This window comes from Mesocricetus auratus, unplaced genomic scaffold (assembly GCF_017639785.1).
Source record: "Mesocricetus auratus isolate SY011 unplaced genomic scaffold, BCM_Maur_2.0 Super-Scaffold_100030, whole genome shotgun sequence".
NCBI lineage: Eukaryota > Metazoa > Chordata > Mammalia > Rodentia > Cricetidae > Mesocricetus > Mesocricetus auratus.
In genome coordinates this window covers 4882850-4908110 of record NW_024429211.1, presented here as the reverse complement: position 1 = coordinate 4908110, position 25261 = coordinate 4882850, and the positions used below count along the sequence as shown (strand labels likewise).

The 25261-nt window shown below is 35.9% G+C and overlaps 1 protein-coding gene and 1 long non-coding RNA gene across 3 annotated transcripts in view; one reads left to right on the top strand and one right to left on the bottom strand.

Annotated features, from left to right (window-relative positions):
• Positions 1-14559, bottom strand: part of LOC121134747 — a 28458-nt gene extending 13899 nt beyond the window's left edge. The window contains exon 1 of the long non-coding RNA XR_005871950.1: positions 10573-14559. This is a non-coding gene — a long non-coding RNA (uncharacterized LOC121134747). The remainder of the gene's footprint in view (positions 1-10572) is intronic.
• Ube3a (ubiquitin protein ligase E3A) overlaps positions 1-25261 on the top strand; it is a 68066-nt gene that overhangs the window by 19840 nt on the left and 22965 nt on the right. For both annotated transcript variants that reach the window (XM_040733311.1, XM_040733310.1), the window contains exons 3-4: positions 16438-16736; positions 20496-21802. In XM_040733311.1, coding sequence (XP_040589245.1) covers positions 16438-16736; positions 20496-21802 — 1606 coding nt within the window. The remainder of the gene's footprint in view (positions 1-16437; positions 16737-20495; positions 21803-25261) is intronic.

Genomic DNA, 25261 nt, shown 5'->3' with positions numbered 1-25261 from the left:
CTCAGTAGTTTATTTTCCATGTCCATAAACCAAATCCTGGAAAATATCATCAGATTCTCTTTTTCTCATATTGGAACCATTTGTAAGGCATGCTGGATTTATTTTCAAAATACAATTGATAGTACCATTGCCATTTTGTTTTGATGAGGGCTGTCATTGTTTCTCAGTAATTTTATTCTAGAAACAATAATTGGGTGTTTTTGATACTGAAGTTGAACTGTCTTTGCTATAATCAAAACTTTTCAGACTTCCCATTTCTTGAACTATACCCAGAAAGTGATATGGTCTTGTATGAACGGGCTTCTTTAATCTATGTGACATACTGTATTAGCTTTATGTATCCTACAACTTTTGAGCTCCTAAACCTGGTACTTACCATCTCTTCCTTCTTTTGGGTTAACCACATCTTTTTCTTCTTTACTTGCTTCAGAACTCTTAGTGTCTTGTCAGAGATGTCTTTTCTGAGTAACTTTGTCTAATAATGATTATGTCACATCTTCTCAGTTCTTACTATTTATCTTTCTAAGATTTATCTTGAACTTTTGTTTTTTAAGCTCTCACTAGAATGGGAACCTAGTGTTCTGATAATATTTAACATTCTGACCAAAAGCATCTTAAGGGGTGGAAGGGGTTATATCAGCTTTCAAGGTATAGGTCACCATTTAAAGAACTTGGACGTATGGAGTAATGTTGCTGTTTGTTGACACAACTTGCAGACCCACGTTTTTATGTAGTCCAAGACCAGTTACTTAGGGAATGATGTTGCCCACATTAGTCAGGGCCTTCCTATATAAGACAATCCCCCAGGTACACACACCCGTAGGCTAGTGTGATCTAGGCAATCCCTCAGTTAAGACTCTCTTATTAGGTCACACTGACCTGTATTAAGTTCACATCTAAAGCTACTTTGAATACCTAGTGAAGTATATATAATCGTAGTCAATAAATGTCTAATGTGTGAGTGAAAAGTCTTTATTTAAATGTCTGAAATTTTTAAGTGTCTCAGAAGCATGAAAAGATTCTTATATCAGTTTATTTATGTCATTCTCAGCCCCTGTGTGGATGGTAAATAATGTATCTAATATTTGCCATTTGGCAGGTCACTTTGCTCTGTGCTCCATGGTTAATTTTTTTTGAGAGCTGAGCCACCCCAAATAACATGAAGTATACTTGTTTGCTTTTCTTTTGTTGTGGGAATATTTAAAATTCCACAAACTTTGTAGATAATGTGTATATTGAATGTATCTAAATACTTACCACATTCTACTCCAAAACAACAACCTAACAAAGCAATGAACAAAAAAACCTTACAGGTATCAGAACTTAAGTTCAGTATTGTTATTTCATGTTGTGTATTTCTCTGATTGAAAACTTGAAAACTTCATTTGAAATGAAAAAATATGAATTTTACAGATGGTTTTGTGTCCAAATACAATTTCCCCTGTTTGTTTGTTTATTTATTAATGAAGCATATTTTGAGCAGGGGCTTCAGATTTTTCTTCATATATAAGTTCTACTTTTTACTTTATTTTTTGAGATTATATATTAATACTTCATTTTCTACTTTCTCTATAAATGACACCATACACACTTAATTGCCCTACGGCCTCTTTTATCATGTAGTTGTTACATTACATATATATTTATGCATTTCAAGTAAATCTGGTACCTTTCAAACACATTGATATGTCACAAAAGTGGGTTACAGCAAAATCGAGGACACTCAGTTATACGTTTCAGGTACTAGCTAATGACTTAGCTTTTAGCTTGGTGGCAGCTAGGATCTATTAACATCCCAAAGGGTTTCACTCAAGTAGATACTAGGATGTTAGGTAATATACAGAAATGGGTAACGAGTAGCTATTGAAGGGCTAAAGATATTGCAGGATAAGGTGGCTGGGGATTTGCATCATTCCTACTCTCCAGAATTAGGAAGTCTTATCACTCAACTTTGTATGTGGACTTTGAGTAGATCCCTTTTCTGGAATCCTTAGTTTGCAATGCACCTATGTAATCTTTTCTTAAGATTTTATTTTATGTCACAAACACAAGTGAACAAATTTGTGTTTCTACAATGTTAGAATCTATTAACACCAGATTCAAAAGGTGTGATTATTTTGGTAATAGCAATGTGTGAGCTATTCCTGCCTTCTTTGACATCTCTGACTAAGGCAAACACAGGTTAGTTTATTCCCGTCTGCGAATATCAAATTATTCATCACATGATATATATGTGTGTATGTGCGCATGCGCACACACACACACACACACACACACATATGAGAGTGAGCCATAGAAGATTTCCGAGGTTTCAGAAGCCTGAGAAACAAAATGCTATGTTCTATTGTGACATCTTCGTGTATGCACACTATATTCACCTTCCCAATCCTATATGGGTTTTGGGGGGAGTATTATTATTATTAGTTATTTGATCCTTTTTCAAAATATATCTTGTTGATATTCACCTTTCCCATAAATCTTCCAAGGTCCACCCCTCCCTATCCCCTCACTTGTGTGTGATCTTTATTTTTTATTAGCCCATCAAGTATAAATTGTATTGTCCATATAATATTCAGTCTGTGGTCTCCCATTACCCTGAACGACAGCTGTTTCCACCAGTTATCAATTGCCAATAGCACCTCAGCTAGGGGTGAGGCTTCATGCTCACCTCTTCCAGGTGATTTTGTGTGGTTTGAGCTCTCAAAGGTCTTGTGCATGCGGTCACAACTGCTGTGAGTTCAAATCTATACCTGGCCAGCTGTCTTTGACAAACATACTCCTTTTAGTCATTTACCACTTTGAACTCTTGCAGTCTTTCCACCGCCTCTTTTGAAATGCCATGGGAGTGGTTATATATATATATATATATATATATACATATGGGATGTAGATAGTCCATAGGGCTGGGCTTTCCTCAGCTTATTTCTCCACAGTTGTGTTAATCATCATTTAATGAAGAACAAAACTGTTCCTATGAGGGTTGAGAGATGGAGTGATAGTGATAAGTTATTAGGAGTTAGTTTAGTTCTTTAGCCATTTAGCAGAATAACAGTAGATTCTGACCCAGGACATATGCCCTATATAGCCACAGATTCTTAACCCTGGTACTAGGTAGACTAGGTATGTGCTTCACTTTTTGTTGAAGACCTTGAAGGCAATCAGAAAGTGGTTGATTATTCTCATGACATTTTTGCCACCGTTTCAACAGGGGGCTTGTGTCTTGACAAGCTAGTTGTTATTGTAGCTTTCAGCATTCAGGACTGGGTATGATTGATGACTCCCCTTCCCCTTCTCCTTTGGTAGCCTCCATAAGACTGTCAAGTACTACAGATGCTGGTCAGTGGGGATTAAGCTTCCAAGTGAGTTTAGCTTGATTTTTCCATTTTCTGACTAAAGTATGTGTTTTCGACGGTAGTGTCTTACCATCGAGTTATGACAATAAATAGCTTGTAATGTTGGAAAATGGTAATCTGTGGGATCTCACTGGCTAGTTACAAGGATGTGACCCACCCCTCTTACTGGGATCTTTATTTAAACTTAATTAAACTTCATTTAAACTTGTTTTGCTTTATAACTTGCTTGTTTCTGGTGTATAATTGAAAATAATCACCTCCTCAACTCCTCTCCTTACAACTTTATGAAGCCTCCCATTCCTTTTCAATTGTCTTTAAGAGTACTTTGTTTTCTCCTTCATTCCCCATTGAATCCAGTCTTGTATTGTCTACCTAATCTTCGGATTGGGGTCTTCTCTAGTTTGTAGGCAGATTACTGGGGGTGTAAGCTAGTGGTGGAATGACATCTCTAACTGCCCTCTGCTGCGATTTTGGCTGCCTGGAGCTTAGGCATGCTCTCATAATGTCATAATGACTGTAAGCCATTGTGTATATCTACTCTGTTGTGTCTTGGAAAAATAGTTTCTCGAGGTTGTCTACTACCTGGTACTCTGACCATCTTTCCAGTCCTTCTTCCAAAAGATCCCTGAGCTTTTAGGTGAGATGAATGCTTGATTTGGGATTGAACAGTCTGCAATTTTTCTTTTCTTGCCATGCTTGCGTGTTTAGGGGTTGGGGGGAATCTGCTAGTTGCCATTTCTTGCAGAGCAAAACTTCTCTGATGGAGGGCTGAGAGAGATACTCTTTGTCAATGGATATAGCAACAAGCCATAAGAGTTATTTTAATACTACCTTTTTAGCAGGGCAATGGTATTGGGTTCTATCTTAGGACCTTATCTAACCACAGGTTCTTGGCTCCTTTAATAATTCCTTTAATAATTTCTATAGTGGCTGTATCAATTTGCACTCCAACCAGTAGTGAACCTTTTCCTACATTTCACTCCAACATATCTTGTTTTTTTGAACTTAGCCAATGACTAGAAATGTCAGTGTTATAATTTGTTTTCTGATGGTTAAAGATGTTCAGCCCTCCAAAAAATATTTCTCAGACTTTTATATTTCATCTTTTGAGAATTCTAATTAGATTTATGTCCTGTTTTTAAATTGGTTTTTTTTTTCCTTGATGTTTAATTTTTTGAGTTCTTTCTGTTTTTGTTGAAAGCAACCCTGTGTTGAATGTATAACTGCAACCATTTTGAAGTCTGTGTCTTTACAGGAATTGTTTGCTGTATGGAATGTTTTTAGTTTCATTACAGTTCCATGTAATTAATTGTTGTTCTTATTGCCATTGCTATTGGAGTTCTTTACTTACAAGTTTGAGTGTATTTTCTAAGTTCTCTGTTAGATTCAGGCTATATCAGGGTCCTTGACTCATTTGGATGAGAGATAAGGATTTATTTTCATTTTTATACATGGAGCGATCCAGTTTGACTGGCACCATTTTGTTGAAGATGGTGTCTTCTGTAATATGTATTTTTGGCTTCTTTCAAAAATCAGGTAGCTCTGGCTTTGTAGACTTATATCTGGGTCCTCACTTGTATTTCATTCAGTTACTTTTCTGTATTTTGACTAGTACCATGCTGTTTTATAACTAAAGCTTTGTAGTATAATTTAAAATCATAGGTGATGACTCGTCCATCAGTTCTTGTACTGTTCAGTATTGTTTTTCTATTGTGTGTATTATCAAATGAAATTTAGTATTTTTCAATTCCTATGGAAAATTGACCTGTAATTTTAATGTGGATTTTGTTGTCTCTAAATTGGTTTAGGTAGTGTGACCATTTTTCACATTTATCATAACAACCCTGAGCATGGATGGTGCTTCCTTTGTTTGGTGTCTTCAGTGTCTTTTCTTTAATTTCTTCAAGTTTTAATTATATAAGTTTCTTACTTCCTTAGTTAGATTTATTCCAAGGTATTTTTTCAGACTATTGTAGCCAGGATTGTTTCCCTGATTTCTGTCTCTTTATTTTTGTATATAGAAAGGCCGCTGAGTTTTGTGTGATTTTCTTTTTTTTTCCTTTTTTGGTCTTGCTACTTTGGTGAATGTATTTATCAGCTGTAGGAGTTTTCTAGTGGTCTTATGATCTAATATTTGCCCATTTATTTTTTTAACAGGACAATATTATTGTAAATAAAGATAATTTGACTTCTTGAATACCTGTTGGTATTCCCTTTATGTACATCCCGTATTTTAATACTTTAGCCAAGACTTGCAAGTATTATTGAAAGGGAATAGCAAGAGTGAGCATCCTTGTCTTGTTCTATAAAGTACTTGTCATATAACTTGTAATCACTAGGATGTTGATCTCTCCAGCAGTTTTTTTTAATCTTTCACTATTGTTTATTCTATCCCATTTTTTGTAGTGTTTCCAAATGAAATTTGAGATTATTTTCTTCAATTCTAAAGGAATTTTATTTTTGTTTTGTTAAATTTTCATGGATGTTGTTAATGGGATTGATTTCCTGATGTCTGCTTGTCATTGGTGTATAGGAAGGCTATTGGTGTGTGTTGTGTGTGGTGTGTGTATGTGTGAAATTTGTGTCCTATACTTTATTGAATATATTTACCAGCTATTAGGAATTTTCTGATGGAGTCTTTAGGATCTTTTAGGTATAAAATAACTTCATTTGTAAATAAGAATACGTTGACTTTTTGCTTTCTAATCTTTCTCCCTTCTTTCCATTCACTTACTATGTTGCCCCAAATAAGTCTTCAAGCGTTATGTTGAACAAGAATGGACAGAGTGGACCATATTATCTTGTTTCTTATTCTAGTTGACATGCTTTGAGTTTTTCTACTTCATATGCTGTTGGATGTTGGCTCTTTATATATTGGGTTTATTCTGTTATGGTGTGTCTTCTGTAGCACTAGGTTTTTCTAGAACATTCATCATGGAGGAATGAATGATTTTTTTTTTTTTCAGTGTATTTTTCTGCATCTAAACTAGGTGATCCTGTTTTCCTGAACCTTTGTGTGGTGGCTTACATTTATTTATTTGTGTATGTTGAAAAGTTCCTACATCTTGGACGAATTCCACTTGGTCACAGTGACTATTCTTTCTGATGTATTCCTGAATTCACTTTTAAAATTTTTGTTGAGAATTTCTTGGGCTATGTTTATTTGAGATCCCTCCCCCCTCCCCCGTTTTGGTCTCAGGGTGATGTTGGCATCATGAAAAGAAGTTCCATGTCTTCTTTCTATTTTTTGGAATACAAACTTTTCATCATAAAAACAGGAATCAATACACATCTTTCAATAACTCAATATAAATTGTCTCAATCCCCTCCCCAAAGACACAAATTAAAGGAAATGAAAGGGAAAAAAAAAAAAGGTGTGTGCTGTGCTACAATTTTTGTGGATAGTTTTACTGATAGAATGTTTTGTGTTGACAGTTATAGTCATTCAGGATCCCAGGTTAGTAGTTCTCAGCCTGTGGGTCATGCCTGCCATAGGGGTAACATATCAGATATCCTGCATGCTTATCTTAACGTACTCTCTGGTCCTGTCTGTTCTCCTGCAAATGAAATAATTAGTTCTTTATGGATGGATTAAACTTCTTTATGAATATACACCACATTTTGTTAATTTATTCTTCTGTTGAGGACTACAGGATGATTCTACACCTTGGCTATTGTGAGTAGTGCCTCAGTAGATATATACTAAATACCTTTCCAATCTATGGAATAGATTACTTAAATTGAAAGTAGTATACCTGGATTATATGATAGGTTTTTTATTTCTTATTTTTGGACCCTCTGCATTAAATTTTCCTACTTGCTGTGCCAATTTGTATTTCTACCAGGAATATGTAGACCATCCCCCTAGCATTCTTGCAAAAAACTTATGTTGTCTTGACAGTCTTCTGACTAGGGTTAGTCATCTTAATATTTTAATTTGTATTTTTTCTGATGTAGAAGTTTTAAATGCATTTATTGGCCACTTGTATGTCCGTTTTAGAGGTTTACCCAGTACATTTATCCATTTTTTAACATTTTGATGATAGGTATTTTGTGTGTGTATGTGTTTAAATTTTGCTTCTTACACATTCTAGACACTAATTCCCTGTTAGGTGTGTACTTGGCAAAGATTTTCTCATTATGTGTGTTGTCTCTCCCCTCTACTGATTGTTTGCCTTTGAACCGATGCAGTCTCATTTGTCGATTCTTGCTATAGTCTCTCTTTTTTCTTTTTATGGATTCCACTAAATTCCACTGCACTAGGTTTCACCCCAATATCCCGCTCGCCCAATTCCAGCCATCTCTGCCTGCTTTATCTCCCTGCACCCCATCTCTCCCTCCCATACCAGATACTTCCCCTACTCATGTCCCCACTCATGCCCAGTCAGTCTGAAATATATTGTTTTCCCCTTACAGGGAGATCCAGGCGTTCTTGCTAGACCCTGCCTCTTAACCTAACCTCTCTGGGTCTACGGATTGTAGCTTGCTTATCATTCACTTAACAGCTAAGGAAATGCATGCCGTATTTATCTTTCTGGGTTTGCGGTTCCTCACCCAGGATGACTTTTGCTGTGTTATAGTATGCTTTCTTCTCGTTTTATGTACTCCTTTTAAAAGATTTCCTTCCTGATTTCTTCAGCGACTCTTAGATGTTCAAGATTGTATTGTTTAGTCTCTAGGAATTTGTATAGCTTACATAGTTGCTTCTGCATTTCTAATTTTATTCCATTATAAATGAAAGAAAGTAATTTTGTTGCTATTGTTGTTAATTTACCCTAAGTTCCAAAATGTGGTTTATCTTCTAGAGAATTCCATGGGCTGCCAAGGAGGTTTATTCTACAGCAGGTTAAATGTACTTTAGATGTCTTGAGGTAGTACATTTGATGTTTGGTACAGTTTAGATTTTTAGATATTTCTTTTGTTTTTAGATGAGCTATTAGTTTTGAAAATTACCATTATAATTTTAATTGAACTCAATTTGCTGCTTTCTGTCCACTACTACTTGTTTTATGAGCTTGGGTGTACCACCACTCATTGTGTATATATAAAATACATATTTTATATACTACATATCACATGCTATAGTGTTTATAATATTAATAATATAAACACTTATATTTATAATATATCTATAATTTTATGTTCCTCATGGATTGTTTCCTTTCACAGTACATAGCCATATGCTTGTGTCACCATTCTAGTTGTTTTTGACTTTCATTAACTTTTCATAATCTTTTTTTCTCTTTTAGTATGTATTCTGGTGAAATGTATTTCTTGTGGACGACAAATAATTTGACCCTATTTTAAATCCAACCTGTTAATCTGTTACTAATTGGAATGCTAAGATTATTTATATTGAGATAGATCTGTTGGTTAAATTTTATTGTTTCTTTCATAGTTCTTTCTGTTGATACTTGTTTTTCAGCTCAGAATTTTTTTTTTCTATTGTGTTAAAATTTGACCTGTAATGTGCTATGGGGCTCTTTCTGATCATGGATAATTTAGTTTCTAGGTATCTTCCTGTGTAGATATCTATTTCTTCCCCTAGATTTTGGACATCTTCTGCTGTTAGTTCATTGATTTGGTTTCCATGCTTTACTTTGTATCTCAGTTCCTTCTGCCTCCATGGATTCTTCCGTTTTTCTTGATTATGTCCTAACATCACGATTACGTTTACTTGCTAATTTTATTGGTGTCTGTATAGAGTATTTATCTTCAATTCCTGCTGTCCTGTCTTGTACTTGATCTGGTCTATTGTTCATGGTCTCCACTGTGATTTTAATTATTTGATTATTTGTTTTTCTTTTCCACCATTCTCTCAACCCAATCTTAATTCTTTGCTGAATTTCTCAGCCATTATTTTGCTGACTTTCTTATCTAGATATTGAAGTTGCTTCTGTGTTTATTCTTTGTTTTGTGTTTTCTGAGATCATTGGCACTTTGATGTTTGGAATTCTTTGAACAGCATTCCAATCAGTTGAGTTAGCTTTGTGTTAATTACTGAATCTGATCTTTTGAAATAGTTTTGTTGCCTTGCTTTTTAATGTTTTGTTCGTTTCTGTTTTGTAATTTGTACAGTTGTCAGGAAGAATATGTTTTCTAGATTTATTTGTAATAGGCCTGACTGTGAGTTTTCAATCCTACTCAGAAGAGCAAAGGAATCTCTGTAGCAGGAAATAATAACGCCAAACCAGATACAGAAGTAGACTTTAAATTGATTGGTGCCAGCATTAATAGCACCAATGACCATTAAAAAGTAGTAAGAAATTAAAATTATTCAGGGTCAAATTAGAAATAGTAACTTAATGACATAAAACAAAGATGCAAGAAAAAGTGGGAGCGGGTTTAAAGGAAAAGAAAGAATGTTAACAGAAGAAAGCAACAAATGGTAAATAAATATAGGAAGCAAACAACAATAACAAATTGAATAATAAGAGCATACTATTCTTTTGAGAATAATCTAAATTGTTCGTAAAAGGTTATCAAAAGAAAACAAAAATCATACTCTAAAGAAATAACAAGTAAAAGAAAATGTATTGTTGTAATTTCTTCTACATCCCCTAATATTACAGTCTGCTATATGTAACATTTTGTCAGGTGATTTTGGAGTCTTCCATTTCCTGTTTTATTCAGCTTGGTGCTGATTTGGAACCAGTCAAAGATCATCTGATCTTGGAGAACAGCCTTTGCTTTGAGATTTTCAGTGTTTCTGAATACTAGGACCTCCGTAGGCTGCACTTTTTGCTGCTCATGGCCTAGAGATTTTCTTTCCTTCAGGGACATCCCAGTTTTTGTCTCTTAGTTGGCTAATTCTAACCTTTCCCAAGTGTTTAAAAATGAGGGAGGCCAACAAACAAAGCACTCTTCATTCTAGAGAACTTGTTTCTGAGCTTTTATATCCTGCCTATAGTCAGCACACTGCAAGGGGTAATCACATAGGACCTTACCTTCAGAGTTGTCAACATCTGTAGGCAGCAGACCTCATGGCAGTGACTCAGTTTTGCTGGCTGAGCAGCCCATGAGTCCAGTCTTGACACTTTATCCTCCATGTCTTACGATGGGGTATGTTCCTTGCCCCAGAAACACTGGTTCATTGACACAGCGCCCTTCAACCCTAGTCTTTTTACTTGAGTATCTCCACCTTTTTCTGTTCAGTTTTCTACCCCACAACTGCCTTGCTCTGCTGTGAGTGTGGCAGAACATCCCCCATTCCCCTTACCTGTGATTGTTCCTTGTTTTCAGCCACCACAGTAGGTCATTCTCAAACGGATGTAGGTTCCTTCTCCTGAAACCTGACTGTAGTTCTCCAGAATGCAGTTCCAGAATGACTTAGAATAATTCAGTGTCATTCCAGAACCTCCAAGTTGAATTAAGCTTTCTGAGTACAGTTGCTTGTCCTGTGACCAACACTACAGTGTCTTTTTAATCAGCGCCATTGTGGATTAGATGACCCCTATCAGCACCCCATTGTTTGACTAGAACAACTTGCTGCTGTTTTGCCAGGCAGCCCTTTTCTTTGTTTCTCGCCTGTTGTAAAGCCTCTTGTGGTTTCCAGTGTTCTTTCTCTCTTAGGAATTGGATTCACTCCTTGCTACCCTGGCTCTCTCTATTCCATTATTGCATGCCCTTTCTCTCTTAGGAATTGGATTCACTCCTTGCTACCCTGACTCTCTTTATTCCACTATCGCATGCCCTTTCTCTCTTAGGAATTGGATTCACTCCTTGCTACCCTGGCTCTCTTTATTCCATTATTGCATGCCCTTTCTCTCTAAGGAGTTGGATTCACTCCTTGCTACCCTGGCTCTCTTTATTCCATTATCGCATGCCAGCAGCTTGTTATCTCCCGTCTTACCCCAAGTGTCTTTGTGTGAAAAATTATCTTAATTTCTCGCCCGTTTGTGTTTTCCCTGCGTGTATGTCTGTGTGAAGGTATCAGATCCCCCGGAATTGGAGTTACAGACACTTGTGAGCTGCCATGTGTGTGCTCCAAAAGAACCACCAATGCTCTTCTTAACCATTGAGCCGTCTCCCCAGTCTTTCCAATTCCCCAGATGTCCCTTTATCTTTTTCTTACCTGATTGCTATGTCTGGAGACCATATTGTGTCACTCAGATGTGATGAAAGTAGGTGTTCTTTTTCCTTTTATTTTTTAAATCAGAGTTATGTGTGTTCTGTCTGAATGTATGTCTGCGTACCACTTACAGCATGTCTTGGTGCCCGTAGAGGCCAAAGGAGTGTGTTGGATTCCCCTGGGTGTTAAAGTTGATTGTGTTCCGGTTTGTTGGTGCTGAGAGTCAAGCCTGGATCCTTTGGAAGAGCAATCTGTTAACCACTGAGCCGTCTCTTCATCCCTGGGTGTGGTTATTCATGTTCTCAAACTGGAGTCTGAAAGCCTGCTGGTTTCTTCACCTGGTTTCCTTTTATTAATGTTTTTGGCATGGACATGTATTCTGCTTTGTCAAATGTGTTTTATGCATTAGCTTTATTAGCTTTGATTGTATTTAGATTTAATCAGCTCTGTGTGTGTGTGTGTGTGTGTGTGTGTGTGTGTGTGTGTGTAATGTATGTATGTGTGTGGGTGCCTGTGACAGGCTAGAAGAAGACATTCAGTAACAGGCAGTTTTGTGAGCCATTTGACATGCATGCTGAGAAGTAAACTCATGTTTCCTGTGGAAGACCAGCTAGGGCATATTCTAAAAGTAAAGGGACATTCCCCTTTGAAAGATACTAAGCAGTGCTTACTAGTTTATACACAGGTTAATCAAGTGTTTGGCCATTGTGTTTCTTCCTGTCTTCTCAAATCTTCATGTTTTTATTCTACTTACCTCTAATAAAAATATAGTAAGTCTTTTTTTTTAGCTGGGCCGAGCACTTGGGAGGCAGGGATAGGTGGAACTTTGTGAGTTCAAGGCCAGTCTAGTCTACAGAGCAAGTTCTAGGATAGGATTCAAAGCTACAGAGAAACCCTGTCTCGAAAGAGAAACAAACAAACAAACAAAAAAATTATTTTCTTAATTCACATTCTTCGTAGTCATTTGGTTTTCAGCTTTTGTCTCTTGTTTTCGTCGCAGCTGTCCAGTGGTTTTGATTTCCATGCTTCACTACTTATATGGTAGTTCTTTATTCTCCTAGTATATAGCCTCATTGCCGTGTATACTTACCACTTACGAATTTTTATTGTAATTTATTTTCTATTGCTAAGTATCCAACTGTTCCAGAATTACCTGGAATTAATAGGAGTTAGCAAATAATGTTATTAGTGCTACCGAGACATTGAAAAATATTTTTCCTGTAATGGCCAGTTGCTTTTTAGAAGGCTGTAAACAAGTGGAAAGAATGATTTGTTTTAAATGAATACTCTCACTGGCATGATTCACTTGAAACTCATTATGGACTAAAGAATGCATGTTTTTCTTTGATTCACAAGAAAAGTCAGTGGAATGTGAAGAAGCTAAAAGTAATTGGCAGCTCCTCTTTGCCAAGTTTTGATTATGAATGTCAGGAAAAGGCTTCACTTCATTTCCTGACTTCTTCACTTTCTTTGTTTCTTTTGATGCCCACTCCATTCATCTGCTGAGGAAAAAGAGAAAGTGAGGCCAGATGATTAGATGAAACAGATGAAAGTTTCACTGGAGTGCACGGGGGAAGTGTTTCTACGTCAACATGTCTTATATTTTGGTTAGATCCAAGTGATAGAGGCCATGTAGAAAATACAGAAATAAGTAAAATTTGCTATGTTATATTAGAAAATATGGAAATATAAATGTAGATTTCATGCAAATTTTCACATGGGGAAACAAAATACTGTGTTTCTTTTGAGTAATTTAAGAATGTAAAATGGTGACTCATACCTTTATTAATCTCAGCACTCAGGAAATAGAGGCAGGTGGATATCTGTGGAGGGCAGCCTAGCCTGGTCTACAGTTCTAGGACAGCCAGGGCTCTGTGACACACAGAAACCCTATCTTGAATACCACCACTCCTACCCCCCACAAAAGAAAATGCAAAATATTCTAAACTTGAACTGAAAAAAAAAAAGCAGTGATATTTAGATTTGGCACAAGAGTGACTTCAGCTATATAGAGTAATATTGTACAGGTAATTTATCAAAAGCATGTTTTCCAGTTTAGACTAGGCTGTTTATATGTCCTGAGTGAAATCTATGTCTTTTATGTGCCTTGAATTTGGCATTCAGGTAATTTAAGGTATCATTAGGGATGAAGAGCAAAGAATAGTGCTTACTATGGTTGATTCTGCCAGTATCTTGGAGGCTCTATCATGACTTCTTTTTATTTAATTTACCTTGATTTGTACTATTATTAATGGAGCTGCTGTTCGCAGTTGTATTCAGAGAAGCAGGTCAGGTTCAAGCAGTTACTCTGCAATCTCTCCTTAGAAATACTAAAAGTTCAAAATTTGGAGTCAAGGCTTTATTTAATCCTTTATCAAATGATGAGTGGCTTCGTGTGTCATTCCTCTGAGTTTTAGTGCAGAGTTCTCTTAGCCAAGTCATATACTTGTGCAAATGATAGCAATTTCAGCAATTGCAATAGCATCTGATCCTTACAATATGTCCCAGTATATAGCAGGTAACATTTTTGTTTTTAATAAAGAATATTTTATTAGTTATTTGAGAATTTTCACTATTTCAGATATATTAACTTACATAATAGATTGATATTATTTGTTCAGGAAATTCCTGAAGTATACCCAGATAGTACTCATCATTGTGGAGTTAAGATTGGATTATTTTTTTTTTTTTGTGGGGGAGAAGGTTTTGTGTTCTAATTACATACTGTTCTGAAATTACCATCTGTAAAATGGTGCTTTGAAATAAGTTAGATTCTGAAGGTGGAAGTCTTGCTGACTCCTTTTCTGGTCATAGGAGTAAGGCCTCAATTACAAGATTTGACTTTTTCAGTTCTTATTGGCTGTAGACTCTAGGTAATTTGTGTGATAATCAGAGTACATGGCAGTGCACGGTGTTTATTACTAGATGTTGAGTGCTAGACAAAGAACTCAAGATGTTAAAATTGAGGCCTAGACGATTAGTTGCGTAAGATAGCTCAATTGATTATATGGGAGATAGACTCTTGGATATTCTGATTTCTCCTCCCAGTTTTTTTCTTTTTTCAAGACAAGGTTTCTCTGTGTAACAGGCCTAGCTGTCCTCTGTAGAACTAGCTTTGTAGACTAGGTTGGCCTTGAGCACAGAGACCCACCTGTCTTTGCCTCCTGATTGCTGGGATCAAAGGTGTGTGCCACCACCACCCAGCTCTATTAACAGTTCTGTTTTTATTCACCTCATAGAGAAGCAACACACACACACACACACACACACACACACACACACACACACACACACACACACACGAGGGGGTGGGGAGGGATGGGGATGTTTGGGCTTCTTTCTAGACAAAACCTAGTATTCTTAAGAAAAATTGTATTTTAGTATTTTGAACTTCAAAATTTAATATTAAAAATCATGGATACATAAATTAACTATGGGCCTCTTCAAATCATGTAGATGGAGTTTTAGAACTGCTTCCTCATTCATATTTAGTAATTTTTATTATTTAAGTACGTACTTACAGAATATAGCTAGGATAAAAAGCAAGAAAGAAGTCATGTCATTCAGAAAATCATTTTATAGTTTGATACAAACAGGCTCATCCTACATCTATTTGGTCACTGGTTATGTTAGGAGTATATAGCAGGAAGGCTGTCTGCAAGTCTTTTATTTGGTGAACGCTTTCAGTTTATTGGAGCAGATCACTGTTCTTAGGCTTGCTGATTTTCCACTGTTTACAGGGAAATAAGTGGGATTTCTATCTCATGTAATACACTGTAAGCTTCATTACATTTATTTATATTTGTGGATGTGTGTGATATGACATATGCTATGTTGTGTGCGTAGCGATCAGAAGATAATTCAAGGTAATTGGTTCTCTCCTTTCACCAAGTGAGATCCAGGCATCAAGCTGAGGTCATCCATCTTGGCCTGTGGGCCTTTCTCTGTTTGCACACTATGAGTGGCAAATATATAGGAACAACTACTAAAATATAAGCACCTGAATGGGTTGATAGTTTTATAGTTCTGAGCTATCTGCCTGGGTTTGGAGTCATAGATCTAAGACTTCTCAGTTCCCTATTTACTTGTTCACTTCTAGTGCCATTGGTCACCTAGTTCTGCTCATTAGTAAACTATTGGCATGGAGTTTTAAGAAGGGAAGTAGGTAGATTCTTCCTATTTGCAGTTCCCACGCTTGTAAATTTAGATTCAAAGGGTAATTTGGATTGTATTATTGTGGATTTTGATTGTATTTAAATTGTGGTAATCTCAAAGAATAGAATTTTAGTCAATGTACAGAGATAGGTTATATAGAACAACTTCTTGGTTGTGATATAATTCATTCCTTAAATATTGTTGATCACTTTGCCTGAAAAAAATGATAATCGAATGTTAACCTTTATGTTCAAAGTTCATGAAGTAAGATGAATATTGGTTTGCACTAATGGAAATTAAAACCTCTGTCTTTCCTATGACAAGAATTTAATGAAGAGGGTTAGTGACAAGTCTGGGCTCAGGGTCCTGCTTTCCCTTGGTATACAAGATTTACATTAATCTCTCGTGATTGTTAATTGAGAAATTTTTTTCTTCTTAAACTCTAGAAATTTGGTGTTAACTGCAAATTAAGTATTTGAGAGTTATTAGAATGAATTAGTAATTTTATATATAGTGAAAAGGAAAACTGACTTCAAGGTGTAACATAGTGATGCATGTAAGATTTTATGTTTTTAGTTGTTGTGCTAAACAGTTTAAGGATCATATACCATCTAATTAATCTTACCTTTTTTTAAACCAAAGAAAAGCATACTATACTAAATTGGTACTTTGTATAAGATGACATATTTTTATCACAGTTTCACAGAAAGTACTATTTCACTAGTTAACACTTGGGGGTAATAGTAGATTTCCAGTTTCTGCATCTAAATAGTTTATTGCTTAGCTAACTTTTATCTGTTGGGCTTTGTTTTTGAGCAATACTAATCACTGGGCTTATTGTTTGAATGTCTGGTACAGGAAGCGAGCAGCTGCAAAGCATCTTATAGAACGCTACTACCATCAGTTGACTGAGGGCTGTGGAAATGAGGCCTGTACGAATGAGTTTTGTGCTTCCTGTCCAACTTTCCTTCGTATGGATAACAATGCAGCAGCTATTAAAGCCCTTGAGCTTTATAAAATTAATGCAAAACTCTGTGATCCTCATCCCTCCAAGAAAGGAGCAAGTTCAGCCTACCTTGAGAACTCAAAAGGTGCAACTAATAATTCAGAGATAAAAACGAACAAGGATGGAAAAGGAGCGAAATCTGATTTTAAAGGTAAGAGATTGTATTTTCAGTTGAAAACAGTAATCAAAAGCTGTATCAGAGATTAAAAGTGTTGCCTTTTTGTGCCCTAAGACATTGCATTATAGTAAAAGCCACTCTTGGTAAGGTGTGGTGAAGGACAGCTACACTTGGATTCGTTACTGTATTACATTTTATTCATATAGTAGTTGTTAGTCAAAAGCAGAATATACTCTGAAAGTTGATAGGTTAATGAGTTGATCTCAAGTTGTAATGATTTCCATTGTACCTACTAGCTTATTAGGCCACAAAGTTTACTACAAAGTTTGCATTTACATTAAATCCTGAATTCAATCTGAAACTCCGGAGAGTGTGGTATAAGAAGTAGATACTTAAAAAAAAATGTAAGGCAGTCTTTGTTTGTTTTCCTGTTTTAAAGAGCAAGGCAATGTTTGCAATGGTTATCTAAAAAATGAATTTTTCCTTTCCATATGCTGCCTTCTGTAACACAGTATTTTGATATCCTCACAAAGGACTCAGGTCTTGTTGGAATTTTTTTATTTTGTTTGGTACTGGAGACTCTCTTGGGGCTTTTAGTGAATAAAGGATTATACCACCACACCCGGCTTATGTGTTACTGAGGAAGGAAGCCAGGTCTTCCTTTTTTTTTTTTTTTTCGAGACAGGGTTTCTCTTCTCTGTATTGTTTTGGAGCCTGTCATGTAACTCGCTCGTTAGCCCAGGCTTGGTCTCGAACTCACAGAGATCCACCTGCCTCTGCCTCCCGAGTGTTGGGATTAAAGGCTTGCTCCACCACCGCCCGGCGAAGCCAGATCTTCTTAAATTCAAGATAAGCAGTACCAACTGAGCTATATTCCCAACCAAGCTGTTTTTTTTTTTTTAAATGGTCCTATATTTTGAAACTTCTTAAAACTTTCCACTTTTCCCTCATGAGTGTTCAATTGTTCTTTCACTTAGTATAATTAGTGTTAACAGTGAGGTAATTAAATTTTTCATATTGCCAAGAGCTTAGACCCGCTGTCATTTGAAACATGTTTAAAAGAATTAGTGAAATAAAATTGTGTTACATCTTTATACTGTTATTTCCACATTAGACCTATAGAAAAATCAGAAACTTTGCTACTCAAAATATATAGCCAGTCTTTTTTTCACAAATTTGCTCACATACGGATAAATAGATGAATGTTATCAATATGTTGAATATGGAAGTTGTGTTGGCTCCATTTTGTGTTTGTACCATAGAGGGACATCACAGAGTAACAATAATAAATGAAGTCCAATATGCTACCACGGTTGCATGCACCTAACCGTAGGAAAATCTAGTACATAATGGATGTATTAGTCTTGTTTTTGCGCATGTGTTCTTTTTTGCAACTTCTTGTTTTGCGGATCACTCCAATTTTTGTAATATTTTTTATGAGGAATTATACATGCATAATCATATTAGTGCTTTCCTTTTGGTAATTGTATTTAGTTTAATTAGAGATATAGGTATCAATTAGTGTATAACAGCTTTTTTCTTACATGAAACTGTTTTGTACTTTTTAGAGTATAAAATATTATGTTTTAAGACTGTTTCTTAAGCTGAGTCTAGTGGCATTGTAGTCCAGGTACTCAGGAAGCTAAGGAAGGAACATCTTGAGTTCATTGATATCCAAATTATAACTGTTTGTATTTCTGATTGCAATGCTTTTTACACACACACACACACACACACACACACACACACACACACACACACACACACACAACGGAGGGAGGGGGAGAGAGAGTTGTCAGTTAAACATTTGAAGCAAATACTACTTAGAACAAGTATTGGTGTGTTGTGGGTCAAGTATATTATCACCTAAAAGGGTGTTTATTCATGGTTTTGGTAACATTGCGGAGAAATTAGATAGAATTGAATGGTCAAAGAAGATACCATAACATTTTTCAGTTAGAATAATGAGAAATAAGCTCCACGTTAGTGCTTTCATACTTACTTATTCTTAGAAGCTGAAGAATTAGTTCTTGAAGACATGCTGTCTCGTCCAGGTACATGCACCTACTGCCAAGCCTCATGCTTGAGTTTGATGCCTAGGACCCATATTGTAGAAGGAGAAGACCAACTCCTTCCGGTTATCCTCCTACCACCACGTCTGCCAACTACTTACCCTAGTAAATAGATACCATCCCCTTGCCCCTAATAAATATACATAAGAACAATTTTTCTCAAGAAAGAATTCATGATCAAAAAACAAACAAGTGTTGGTCTTCTTGAAACAGGCCACAGATCAGGTTTGCAGAATATAAAGTGTAGTGCTTCATGGTTTATCTTTTGGAAACCATTACATCGATGATGACTTGAATTTTATATTGTCTCTTATTGTTGAGTTAGCTACCTTGAATAATATGTAGGAATTATCATAAAGATTGTATCAACATGATATTGTTTTGTTGATACTGATGGGAGACCTGTCATTTCCTAAACAAACTGAGGAGTGGATTCAGGGGTAGTAACAGTTGGGGAATGAGGGAGAGGGAATGGGAGAAGAGAGGGATGGGAAACTACAGCCAAGATGTAAAATAAATAAATTATTTCTTTTAAAAAAAGGATTTTTACTTGGTGAATGTATATAAGGAAATACTTGGCACAGTGAAGGTAGGGATGGATTGTCAATATAAGATTATCCTCCCTTAAATATTTAATTTGATGAGTATAGTATGGTGCTCTGCGATGAAAGGGTTAAGTTTGGTTTCAGCATTATTATTTGATATTTAATTTCTAAAAAATTCACTTTTTTCCAATAAGATAAAATGTCTTTTGTTTCGTTAACCAAAAGGGGTAAAGCCTTTAGTGAAAGTGACATTTACTGTAAAGGTGAGGGAAGCTAGAAAGTTTATGATCTCAGTTATGTGCCTGGGAGAAAATAGACAGAAAGTTTGGTGCTTTTGGTCTTTGCTAAGAATTAGCTTCTCACCCACTTGTTTTTATTTGCCTCTAATAATTTGCAGTTGCTTTTTTTAAGGGTTATGAGGACCTAAATCATGGTAACAGGTAATAGTAGCAGTAGCAGCAGTTTTAACATAAGAGTTTGCATGAATAGTAGTATCTTTTCTTCAGTCACAGAATAGAAACTCTGGAAGAAATGAGGAATACATAAAATGAAGCAGTTTTTGGTAGTTTTATTTGGGGGCGGGTTTCCTGACAAGGTTTCTCTGTGTGACAGCCTTGGCTATCCTAGAACTCTTCTTCTTAACTCACATAGATCTGCCTGCTTCTGCCTCCTAAGTACTGAGCTAAGGCATGTATATTTTAATATATACAGAAGTAGAAAAAGAGTTGCTTTGTATATGATGGAACTGAGGCACACTTCGTATAAAATCTTCCCTCCTTACTCTTTGGAGAACAATGCAAGGGAAAAATGCTTCTAGTATTTTAGTGTAGTAGCTTTTCATGAAGGTTGTAATAAAGGATAGTGACAAAATACCAAATATATATTAGTTCATACTTATAAAACATACTAATACATGTCTTGATTTCAAAGCATGACATATTTAATAATTATATGTTGTTGAATGAATGCCAAAGAATGGTTGAGTTTATTGGTAGTACTTAAATGAAAAAGGAATTGCTAAGTGCTGTGTGTTGATGGGTAAATTAGATTTATTTTTGAAAATTTCTAACTCTTCGAGCTCAGAATGTTTAGCTATTTTGCTTTTTCTGCTAAGACTTATGACAAAATAAACACATGTTGCAACAATAAATATTCTTTTTCTTCCCATTTTCTAGATGTGAATTACCTGACTGAAGAGATAGTGTATGAAATTCTTGACGTATGTACAGAGAGTGATGACTACTCCCCTTTAATTCGAGTAATTGGAAGAATTTTTTCTAGTGCTGAGGCACTGGTTCTAAGTTTTCGCAAAGTCAAGCAACACACGAAGGAGGAATTGAAATCTCTTCAAGAAAAGGATGAAGACAAAGATGAAGATGAAAAGGAAAAGGCTGCGTGTTCTGCCGCTGCCGCTGCAGCTGCTGCCGCTGCTGCCGCCGCCGCTGCTGCCGCTGCTGCCACTGCTGCCGCTATGGAAGAAGACTCCGAAGCATCTTCTTCAAGGATGGGTGACAGCTCACAGGGAGACAACAATGTGCAAAAATTAGGTCCTGATGAAGTGACTGTGGATATTGATGCTATTAGAAGGGTCTACGTCAGATTGCTCGCTAACGAACAGTTAGAAACTGCCTTTCTCAATGCACTTGTATATCTGTCACCTAACGTGGAATGTGACTTGACATATCACAGTGTGTATGCCCGAGATCCCAATTATCTCAATTTGTTCATTATTGTAATGGAGAATAGTAACCTCCACAGTCCTGAATATCTGGAAATGGCCCTGCCATTATTTTGCAAAGCTATGTGTAAGCTACCCCTTGCAGCTCAAGGAAAACTGATCAGACTTTGGTCTAAATACAGTGCAGACCAGATTCGGAGAATGATGGAAACATTTCAGCAACTTATTACTTACAAAGTCATAAGCAATGAATTTAATAGCCGAAATCTAGTGAATGATGATGATGCCATTGTTGCTGCTTCAAAGTGTTTGAAAATGGTTTACTATGCAAATGTAGTGGGAGGGGAAGTAGACACCAATCACAATGAGGAAGAAGATGAAGAGCCCATACCTGAGTCCAGTGAATTGACACTGCAGGAGCTTTTGGGAGAGGAAAGAAGAAACAAGAAGGGTCCTCGAGTGGACCCAATAGAAACTGAACTTGGTGTTAAGACTCTAGATTGTCGAAAACCACTTATCTCCTTTGAAGAATTCATTAATGAACCACTGAATGATGTTCTAGAAATGGATAAGGATTATACCTTTTTCAAAGTTGAAACAGAAAACAAATTCTCTTTTATGACATGTCCCTTTATATTGAATGCGGTCACAAAGAATTTGGGATTGTATTATGATAATAGAATTCGCATGTACAGTGAACGTAGAATCACTGTTCTCTACAGCCTAGTTCAAGGGCAGCAGTTGAATCCATATTTGAGACTCAAAGTCAGACGTGATCATATCATAGATGATGCACTTGTTCGGGTAAGTTTGACTGTTATTTAAAATCAGAATTAAAAGCTACAAAGTGACATATTTCAGTGTATTCATTTTACCTATGGCATTTCTGATCTATATTACTACACCTTTCTTGCTACTCACCAAAAATACTGGTTATATTGTTTGTGTAATCTAACGATTATTCTCACTTTGAAGAAGAGTAGATTTTCAATTGCTGGGGAGATGACTTCAGTGGGTAAAAGTAGCTGTGCAAACATGAGGACCTAAGCTTAGATTCCCTGAACATGTGTAAAGCTTGATATGGTAGCACCATTTGTAAGACCACATCCTAAAGCCAGGTGGAAAGTTCCGACAGAACCCTCAGAAGCTCGTGGGTCAGGTAGCTTTTGTTATGTGGGAACAACTAGAAGGTAGAAGGCAAGGAATGATACTTCCTGTGCTCTGACCTCCGCCCATGCATTTTCTCCATTTAACATTCTCTCTCTCCCCTCTATCTCTGTCTCTGTCTGTCTCTCTTTTACTGTCTCTATCTCTGTCTCTCTTTGACTCTCTCTATCTCTCTTAGAAAACACTAAAATGTCGTGGATATTCTAAATATTGAAAGCCAGCCCCATCTGTTTCCACTTAGAAGAAAAGTCTGTTTTCAGACTGGAAGGGTGGAACACATGCCAGAGGCAAATGTGATACCCAGTGTTAAGAATGAATATAGGTGTAATTGGGAGAAATAATACAGTAAGTCTGAATTTTAAATGTATATGAGGTGCCTGGCTAGTTTCATTACGTAAAACTCATTATTGTGAACTTGATGATATGACCAGGATAGGTTGATCCATTTTGTCAGTGAGACTTTGGAGTTTTAAGCCATTAAGTTACTCTGTCTTATATTGAAACTGTCCGATTTTTTTTTAACTGTAATAATGTAAGTCTTGAGACTTCTGCATATTTGGATAATTAATGATATCAAAATTTCAATCATACAGAATATTTAACTGGGGAGTGTGGTACTTCTAACTCCAATTGTTTTTCAGATGACACTACTTCTTGTCTGGTCCTTTCTTCCACAGATGACAAGAATTGCAGTGTCCCTGTCAATTAAGCCAGAAAATTGCTTTGCCAATTGCTGGCCATATTTTTACAGAATTATATTTAACAAGTTCAGCGCTTTATTCTGTGGTGTTATTTATTCCTGCCAGTGCTAGTTCTTTTTCTATGAAGGTGATGTAAAATTTAGTACCTGTTACAATTAAATACCAACAAATAATAAGACCCTGTAACAGATAAAATAATATTTACTTTACAATGTATTTTTTTAGTATAGATCTGTCTAAATGTGAAATGCCATTAATACTGAACTAAATTCAGATTTAACCAAAATTATCTACCTTTCCTACCTGATTTCTTTGTTAGTTTCCTCCTTTCTTCATATAATAAAGTGATTGTTAGACCCAGTAAAAAATTAGATAGTACTTATATATTTTTAAAAGTTATCTTTTAGGAGAAAATTATCCATTTTTGTACTTAAAGTTCTTTTCCTAAAGAGGTGTTGGAATGAAATTACAGTAAGCCTTGTACTTATGCTAACATTGTTGCCATGAATTTTGCTCATGTCAGCTGGTTACATGCTTTGACATGCTATAAATCATAATGCATTAGATAGTATCTGTACGTGATTAGTGCCAGCTTACAGAGTCCCTTGCCTTCAGCAGTTCTGTGTGCCTGTCTCTGGGATAAGCAGCACAGCTACAAAGAGCGAGTACTCATTGAGAAGATTCTTAGGGGTTCTACCTTGCTTTTATCCTTTATCCTTTTTTGCATTTCCTTTCACTACTTTTCCTCCTGCTCTCTTCTTCATCTTTCTATACCATTTTAACTACCAACCCCAGATTTCTTTCTTTTTTTTCCTAACATACCAGTATAAAAGGGTTAGAAATGTAACTATAAGACACAGGCTTTAGAGATCAAGTTGCTGACCCCTATAAACAGTATTAACACCAAGTCACATTAGATTTAGTAACTGAAAGGAGGAGGTTCACAGCAAGCAGTATTTAAAAAGATCCTCACTGATGAACTGATAGGGTAAGCTTTATTCATTCTTTTTTTTTTTCCCGTGTCTTATTTTCCACATGTCCTTTTGTTTTTAAACCTTGTGCTTCCTTTATAAAATAGCATGCCAGTAATGCCTGTTGATCACACTTGCTTATGACCCAGTCATATTAAGGTTGTATAGAGAAGAAAGAATGATAAGTTCTGCTGTGAATTCATCATTAGTAAAATAATGACAGTTACAGTACCCTAAACTTAAGAGCTAAGAAGGAGTTAACTTTTTTTTTGCCTATAAAAGGTTACATATGTGGTTTTTGTAAGTTTTCTACTGAATATTAATTTTCAGTTATTAATTAATTAGACTTGTTACTTTGAAAGGTAGAGAGGTCAGTAAATTAGAATTATTAGTTGTGGTTCTTTTTACACTTGTGATTCTCATTTCTGCTTCCTGTGCTAAAATTATGAGTGCACACTCTCTGATCAATTATTTTTAAGCCAAAGTATGTCCATTGCTTTCATCTGTTGTTAAATTCAAATATTTCAACAACTCTTTCCCAACTAGTGCTTTTAGAGGAACTGTTAGTTGACAAGAGAATACTCATGTTTGAAATGTTTTATTAAATATAATGTGCTTTTTTTGTAAAAATACGATTTTACTCCTACTAAAAAGAAAAAAAAACCCACAGTATTTCTCCTGTGCCTTCTTTTAACACTTATTTTTGGCTTTTATTGCTTAGAAAATAATGCGGAAATAAATACTAATGAGCACCCTTCTTCCATTTGAATGATAACAATTTTAGTGTGGAAGCTTTAACAAATATTAATATATATATAAAGAATTTGTACAATTTGTACATACATGCACATATAAATAATTTGCATACATACATATGTATGTTCTTGGGCTATATACATATTCTTAGGCTACTGCAATGGGTTAGTGGGGAAAGTTACTTGCTACCAGGCCTGATTGACTGAGTTTGATCCTCTAGATGCTCATGTTAGGAAAGGATGGAAGCCCAAATCTCTTCCTCTGATCTCCACATGTGTGCTGTGCCTCAGGTGTCCCTCTAGTCCCCAGTAAACAAGTAACATGTGCTCTCTCTCCCTTCTGAACAGAGCAATTTGAGGGATGTAGATATAAAGTCTTTAGAGTTGTTTATAACAGAGTGGAGATCAAGATTATATGTATCAAGGAAGAGACAGCATTGTTGTATGTGAGATGCTTCAGAGTGCCCTCACAGCCTAGAGAGTTGCCCAAATGCAAAACAAAAGAACAGCAACAAAAAATCAAAGGCTTGCCTTTTAGGGTTTCAGATTAGGAATTCTGATATGAATCTGTATTTTAAATATTCTGGGACATCTGTGTTGCACACCAATATTTGGGAAATGTTTTTAGTACAGTTTATCTGTCTAGGTTATTGACTATTTTAATTTGCA